General features: G+C 38.5%; 1 protein-coding gene across 14 annotated transcripts in view; it reads right to left on the reverse strand.

Moving 5' to 3' along the window:
• The window catches only part of LOC129001748 (uncharacterized), a 55,659-nt gene extending 50,483 nt beyond the window's left edge, over positions 1-5,176 (reverse strand). For 10 of the 14 annotated variants that reach the window (XR_008491489.1, XM_054429174.1, XM_054429175.1 and 7 more), the window contains exon 1: positions 4,429-5,176. Coding sequence is in view for 13 of the 14 variants with exons in the window: in XM_054429174.1 (XP_054285149.1) it covers positions 4,429-5,061 (633 nt within the window). In the remaining variant the exon portion in view is untranslated. The remainder of the gene's footprint in view (positions 1-4,428) is intronic. The other 4 variants (XM_054429184.1, XM_054429183.1, XM_054429176.1 and 1 more) reach the window with 1 other exon arrangement.
• Positions 5,177-8,211: the final 3,035 nt, after the last annotated feature.

Raw genomic sequence — 8,211 nt, forward strand, 5'->3', positions numbered from 1 at the left:
TGTGTTTTCTTTTTACTGTACCGTACGGCAAGTCTATATGACTACCTAATTCCTTTGAAAGTATATCATACTAATTTTAGAAGTGATATACTGTAGCCTAGCCTACTTAAATAAAAAATTAACGTTTTTGTAGCTAAATACGAGCTAAATATATTACAATTCAAAAAACAACGCTAGGAGTCACATATCCTGTGCTACTAAAACCTCATGAAACATAAGTTATTTTTTTAAGAAGATAAAGACATATTTTTAGTCGTGCAATTTAATACCATTTTTGGCTTACACAACGCCTAAAGAGGCTTCCAAGGTCAAAGAAAAATGGATCATCAAATCTTTTAGTAGGACCAAACATTGCAAAGCTTATGCCAAGTTTTGAGTGTGTTTCCAAAAAAACAATAGGGATAACATCCTGTAAGTTAAGTTTACCAGCCTTATGAAGGCATATTGTTCCGGCTCAGTCAAGCCTTCCTAATGAAGTTAGAAGTTTGCATACAATGGGGCTTGGTGGGTTTAAATTTGATTTTAAAAGACTATCAAGATGAGGTCTCGTCCTGGTTCAAGATAGAGTGAGCAAAATAAATCAAGCCTTTCAAAATTACTAACGTCTACTAAAGGATTACCCTAAATGCTTGGAAGTAAAACGTTACTTGCAAATTTTGAACAACATTTAGAGTTGAAAAGCCTATCTACAGTTATAGTAGAAGTTATTTCAAGTACGGTAGTAACTTACGTCCTATTTTCCTTTTGAGAGGAAGAGGATACTGTACTACCAACCAAATTACACCTTCGATAACAAATGTTTGGACCGTTTGTTAGTTTGGAATGTCTGCCAGAAGAAGGAAGTTCCCAGATACAGTCAAGTGTGATTAGCACGTTAAAAGAGGTTAGATAACATCTTCAATTTAATCATTAAATTAAAATACGTAGCCTACTAGTTTACATAAACATTGAACATGGTTTGTCTCTCACTGCCTTTAACCATTTAGAGAGGATATATCAATTAGAAGTTAGTTTTGTGATCCCAAGAATTAGGCCTTTTTTGCAATAAGCCTAAGAGGGATTAAGTTTTATTCCTAAATCTACTACAGTAGAATCAAACCTCGCCACATCCAATCAAAAACTCGTTCGTTAAAGTGGCAAAAAACTGTTTAACTGACTGACCCACCACAGCACAGAAACATACTTTTTTCACCAAATATTCCTGAATTTTAACAAGTCACAAATAGGCCTAATGACAACATAACAACCATATAATCTTTTTTTTTTAAGAAAAGTAGGTTAGGCTATTTGAAATTTGGATTTGGCAGGTTTTGTTACTAGGCCTAATGGATTTGAGGGTTTTGAAACTTAACTTAAATGAATATAACTGTTTTAATTTTTGTAAAACTAACAGGGTTATAGCATAGATTTTAAAGCACTCCCTTACAAAGGTGTAACTTAAAGGTGTTCAAATAAACTGTTTTAAATAGCCAAATGACAATATTAGGCTTACAGAAAATGTTTTTAAATAAGTAAGTTAAACACTTGCTCAGCCACATGACCGAAACGGGCGTTCTCATTGGCTGCAAACGGATGTGGCGGATATAGAAACCAAAGATGACGAAAACCGCGTTGGATCTGGAGGGTTTAGTTAAAAAGTATTAGTTTATTTGAATTGGAGTGTTTGAAACTATGACTAGGGGAGGGTGTCTACTTCAATATGGATAAAAAGTGGATTTGGCTAAGGTTTATACTAGGCACCTCATTTGTCAATTTATTAAGTTGTTAGGCCTATAGCCTAGTGACGGAGTAAGTAAAGAAAACAAACTGCAATCGTGATTTGAGTTAGGCTACTGCCACACTAGGCAAAATGTTTTGGTTTGCAGCTTGGTTGGAGGAAGAATAAACTGTTACCATTTCGGGAGTCAATGAGTACGGTAGGCCTAACTAATAAATAAATAAATAGCCTAAATGATACGTGACTAAGCAAGGAGGGGGCCATAAGCGACTTCTAAGTTATCTAAAAAAGAAGAGGAAACGCAGATATTGAGTGAGTTCCCTGAAACATTCTTTTATCACACCCTATAATTTTTTACGAATGATGTACGGTACTTATTTATTAACTTAGTATTTTTTGATTAGCTAGCTTTGATAAGCAAATTAAGTTACATCGAAGACGACTTTGTGAAAAAATATCAAAAAAGAAAGAGTAGGCTAGAATCGATTTTGATTCATTGCACCAGAAGAGGAGAAACTTAACCCTCTTCAAGATCACATCTCATATTACTTACTTACTTGATACTTGATACTTGTTAATATCCCACTGGAAGCGTATCTACGCCGTGGTCGTCAATGTATTATATTTACTCTTCATTTCTCTTATTCAGTTACTCTTCCAGGAATTCTTTTACATTATATATTTTCTTCTCTACCAGGTACATTTTTAATTTTTTCTTGAGGCCATTTTGATCTTCATTTTTTAAATTTTGAGGTAAACTATTGTATAATTTTATGCACATGTGATAGGGACTTTTTTTAACTAATGTTGTTCTTACTTGTTGTACATGTAGATTTTGTGCTTGTCTGGTGTTATAGTTGTGAATACTATTGTTGTTGGTAAAACATTCAGGTTTGGCTTTAACGGTAACGGCACATTCCAGAATATAAACTGCTGGTAGAGTTAAAATGCCAAGTTCCTTGAAGGTATCTCGGCAGGAGTCCCGACCTCTCATTTTACAGATGGATCTTACTGCTCGTTTTTGTAAGGCCAGGCGCACACAGGCGATTTTGAGTCGCGCAACAGTTGCCCGACTAAAATGTTCAACATTGTTTTAAATTGGAGTGCGCACACGAAGGAAACAGTCTGGGGACAGTCGCGCAACTGTTGCAACCGATGTTCCCGGACCCAATTTGCCAGCGACTGCTCTGCGACTCAATTGTTGCGGGACTGTCGCTCCAGGTTTGGTGTCCATTGAAACAAGTGTAGATGCGCACACATGCAACTAAATAGTCGCTGTGTCGCTCAGTCTCACCCCAGGAGTTCAACTACTCGTGGCCAGAACTGTCAAAGTAGTGTTTGCTCTCTTGTTGTGTGAAGTTTTTAGAAAATTACAAGTATGAGTGTGCGTGATGAGGATGTCGAACAATTAATTGATGAAGTTGAGAAGAGGCCGACTATATTTAAAGTCATTAAAACTGTCCTTTCACAAGTCGCTCACTATATATGGGATGAACCCGGTATCTTCTCTTTTTCTTTCGCGCGCGAAACTTCAGCAACAAAGCACATACTACGGCTGTATCATTGAAATCCATTCGGAACGCTGTACCGTAATGAATGTATTTCCAACACGTCTCAAGACTAGATCCGCGACTAAAAAGTTGCCTGTGTGCGCACTCCAGCTCAACTGTCGCTAGACTTCAGAGTCTCCGAGAGAGTTGCGCAACAGTCCCCCGATTAGTCGGGCAACTGTTGCGCAACTCAAAATCGCCTGTGTGCGCCTGGCCTAACATAAAGATTCTTTGAGCTTCAGTGCTGTTTCCCCATAGTATTATGCCATAGGCCATTACACTATGGAAGCAATAGTGGTAATAGCAATATTGGATACGCTCATTTCCTCAATGAAAATATCTGAATCTTTACCAGATATTTTTAATATTTCTCACTGCCAGACCAACAACAACAAGATATCCTATAGGTATAGCCTATAAAAATGGTGCAGGACCTTAAGTGGTGAAGGAGGGACTTGTCGCCTAGTGTGGCAAGTGCCGTAGGATAACATGAGGAGTGTATTAGTCACCGCGACCAAAAAATGCTCCCGAAAGTATTGGTTTTACTTTTGTCGGTGGTTGTGCGTCGATAAGTGTGGCAATAGTCGCGCTTGTTATGTTATGTATTTGTTAGCACTCAGTATTCATATTTTTTTTGAGTATGTGAATAGTACAGCCATCTTTCTTGTATCTGAGATGTATAATGGTTTTGCCGTTGGAATGAAATAAATAAATAAATAAGAGTAAGGCCTCATAACTTAAAAAGGCCGCAAAACTACTTGATGTAGCCTAGAACAAACCATAACATTCAAAATGTTAGCCTACTCTCATCATGATGGATCCATGCCCGCCATGATGGATTCATGTATATAGTTTATATTTAAGATAAAGCAGAGTTGAGAGTAATAATGATAGTTATTAAACTGCCTAAAGTGCGTACTTACTATCATTTGTTATACAGTCCAGACCATCTATAGATTGTAAATACGGTACGGTACCCAATAAGATTGATTTAATCCGATGCAGTTTATGTTTTATATCAAGTTCTGCTGACACTCTTGTATTACGTTTTACAAGGTAGCCTACTTATGCTAGCTTTTATACATTAGGCCGGTTTTAAGTCCTGGGTAACTTATAGCTACTAGGCCCTACCTACGTATCAAATTATTAGCAAACACTCACCTCATCAACAGATTGTTTTGTATACTCGTTGAGCGACTCGACCCAAACTCCAAGTAATTCGTTCACTATCACTAAATCAGAATAGAGCCAGAAAAATAACTCATTCACCCACTTAACACTTTCACTTTCTGGTCCAGTTGCAGTCGGTGGAGGGTGGATGAAATTTGAAGATTTAGGCTTGGCGGGACCGATGGGGCCAACAGGCCTTCCAGATCTGGAGCCCAATCTTTTACGGCCAGGTGGAGTAGGAGGTATGTATCTGCCACCACCACCACCACCACCACCACCACCCCCTGAAGATTTAATGACAATATCCTTGGGGGGTTGTTTCACAGCTGAGTCCACAACACCGATGTCACTCTTGGTTGTGGTCACTAGGGGCTCAACAATGACACTTTGACTTTTCGGATCTTTATTTGCTACGAAATTCCCGTAAACAAATTTACCTATACCCAAAACAACTAACCCAAACATCATCCACCCGAACATGTACATAGCTACCGTATCCATTGTGGTTTCACCCTCACCCTCAAATGTACAGATCATATCGTCAATCTTGTCTGCCAAGTCAGCCATATTCCTCCATCCTTCCACCACCAGGCTCCAAATTCGCTCGGGAATGAGATCAACCATTTCTATTTTTAAATCACCAGCGGTACTCAGAACAGAAATAGCACCGAACCCCAAACTGATATCGTGTTTCTCGAACCGAGTGCCAAAGAACTCCGTGCAGTCACCGACTGACAGCAAGCAGCCATGTTTGTTTTGGTTCTGCTTGACAGTTCAACATCTGTTTGAGAAAGAAAAAAGCAAAGTCAAAGCCTACTTGATACTACCATTTGCAAACAAACCAAACTATATGAAATGAGAAGGAAACTTTTCTTCTAGGAGAGATTGAGAATCCATTCCCTTGAATTTGTCCAAGTAGACTCTTCTCTTCTTAACCTTTTGATGTCTGTTTTAGGTACGTTGAGTGCGCTGATGTCGAATAAATGTATCTATCCTATTTTAGTGCTGTTTCCCAATGTGTACAATAATCTTTGGGCTTTGATTATTATAAAAGAGGAAGCATTCGTTTGATATTGTTATATTTAGTCATACATAATAGTTTTCACTTGGTTTAATAATAACATGCTTGTTAAACAGCTTACATAGATATTAAAAGGAAACATAACGTGCTCTCTACATTGAAACATCCCTTGATGATGAGTGTCTTCTGCTGACCGATAAGAGATTAATCTTTAATCTATGGCTCTTCGTTCACTTACTAGCATTGATTTTTTATAGCCAATGATAATGGTTTGTTCAATTTTTAAGTAAAAGTTAAGGATATTCCTAATATTATCATTGTTTATTCAATCCCAACCACAAAAATAAGCTGATAGGCTACAGAAAACTAGTGCCTACACTTAGAAAGTGAAAATTACGTCGAAAACAAGTATAGTAGTTGAGCTATAAATTTATGAATTAGATCACAGCCAGGTGGCTGTGATTAGATTCGAAGTAGAAGATGAGGATGGTTGAGTTGAGACTCGGTGGGCCGATCGCACTGATCACAATCACAGTGAGCTGTTCTCTGGTTCCTTGCAGTTCGAATAAGAATACAAACATTGCAATATATACCATTATATTAACCACTCTTTATGTTTATATCCATATGTCTTCTGCTTGAGACGTATTCACTATCCTACTTTGTTTCACCTTACCAACACAAGCAGGTGCCATTTGCATGTGGTCGGTGTCGAAGGCAGACTGTCACCAGGTCGTTGATCTAGTATTCTAGTAGATTGAAAATACCTGGAGGATAGGCTTGCTTTGTCAGTAAGCAGCTTTGCCAAGGCTCAAGAAACTCTGTTCTGACCGGATAAACTCATTTTTCCTAGATTCGGCTTAGAACCTGACAATACCTGGAAGAGACCATTAGTGGAAAACTTTTCCTCAAATCCTACAGGAAGATTCTCGTACCCTAGACCTTGATTCATGATATTCTGTTTCAAATACCAAATACGTACCCAAGACTATGACAGGTGTTATGTATATTGTGTGGTAGTGATCAGTGGGCAGTGAGAACCAGGGTCGTACACAGGTTCATTTATTTCCCTGCGATGTCATCATTGACACATTGACAAATTATTAACTATGTGAACTTAATATTTAGCAGAAAGCAATATAGTGGGGGCAACAGTGTGGGGTAAATTAGAGTTAGTCCTATATGATGTCGACCAATCAGGATTGTATTTTAAGACAAAATACCTCCGCTACAGCAAACCTGCCGACTAAGCGAATTTCCATTTGGCTGGATTGATTTTAAATTAATCTATACTAGGTGGCGTTCGCAGAGGCATCCACAAAATTGAGCGGAGTCATCAAGGGTTTATATTATATTGTTTTGGTCATACTGCAGTAATACCAGTCGTTTTTAATGCATGCGTTGCGGGTCTAAAGTAGCATTTTTACTCTTTAGGAAGTAAAAATAGTTTTTATCCTCATGGAGTAAAAATCAGCTGTTGTCAATTCAGTTGTAAATTACTATTATAAACGATTGCATGTATCGAAATATGTATCGATTCGTGCTTCGTAATTATTTTAACCTACAGTCTACAGTCTCTTCCCATAGCTTTTTAGCATTGCAGATACTTTAATCCATTCCCACACTCAACACGCTCACCTTTACTACTACCTTCACCACCCCCTACGTCGTGGACCTATTTCCCTCTCTTCCCATAGTATTTTAGGATTGCAGATAAATTAATGTAATTGCCAAAGACAGTTCCCACACTATGCACTGCAAGCCTTACTACTTCCTTCACCATTTCCTACGTCATAGACTTGTTTCCTTCCCTTCTCGTAGCATTTTTGGATTAAAGATACATCAATCTAACTGCCATAGACGGTTTTCACACTATGCTCATACTTTACTACTTTCTAAGCCATTTCCTACATCGTGGACCTGTTTTCATCACTTACCATACCAATTTAGTATTTTAGATACGTTAATCTAATTGCCACAAACATTCCCCACACTCCGCACTGCTAGCCTTTACTACTTCTTTCACCATTTTCTATGTCGTGGGGATGCTTCCATCCCTTCTCATAGCATTTCAGCATTGCAGATACATTAATCTAACCGCTACAAACGGTTTCCAGTTCCCACACTCCACACTGCTCACCTTACTACTTCCTTCACCTCTTCTTACGTCGTGGACATGTTTCCCTCTCTTCCCATAGAATTTTAAGATTCTAGATACCTTAATCTAATCGTCATAAACAGATCCCACTCTCCGGACAGCTCACCTTGACTACTTCTGTCATATTATTATAATTTGCATTACATATGTATTGTTATTCGTTCTGGCTAATTAAGTTCCGTAGACATGGGTCAAACATGATAAGGGCGTGACTTGCATGTCCCCCACCCCACTTGTTAACTAGCCTAGACGCTTCCTTAATAAACTGGACTTTGTAGCAGCAAGACGTGTTTTTATTCAAGACCCGTCATAAGACAACTTCCTTCACCACTTCATACGTCTCAGACCTTTTCTCTCCCTTCCCATAGCATTTTAGGATTGCAGATACCTTAATCTAATCGTCATAAACAGTTTCCACACTCCGGACTGCTCGCCTTTACTACTTCCTTCACCACTTCCTACGTCACGGACCTGTTTCCCTCCCTTCCCATAGCATCATGGGATTGCAAATACCATAATCTAACGGTCATAAACAGTTCCTACACTCCGGACTGCTCACATTTACTTAGGCACTTCCTTCACCACTTCCTACGTC

The sequence above is a fragment of the Macrosteles quadrilineatus genome, unplaced genomic scaffold, assembly GCF_028750875.1.
Source record: "Macrosteles quadrilineatus isolate MER2022 unplaced genomic scaffold, UCM_ALF_1.0 Scaffold_8__2_contigs__length_117827958, whole genome shotgun sequence".
NCBI lineage: Eukaryota > Metazoa > Arthropoda > Insecta > Hemiptera > Cicadellidae > Macrosteles > Macrosteles quadrilineatus.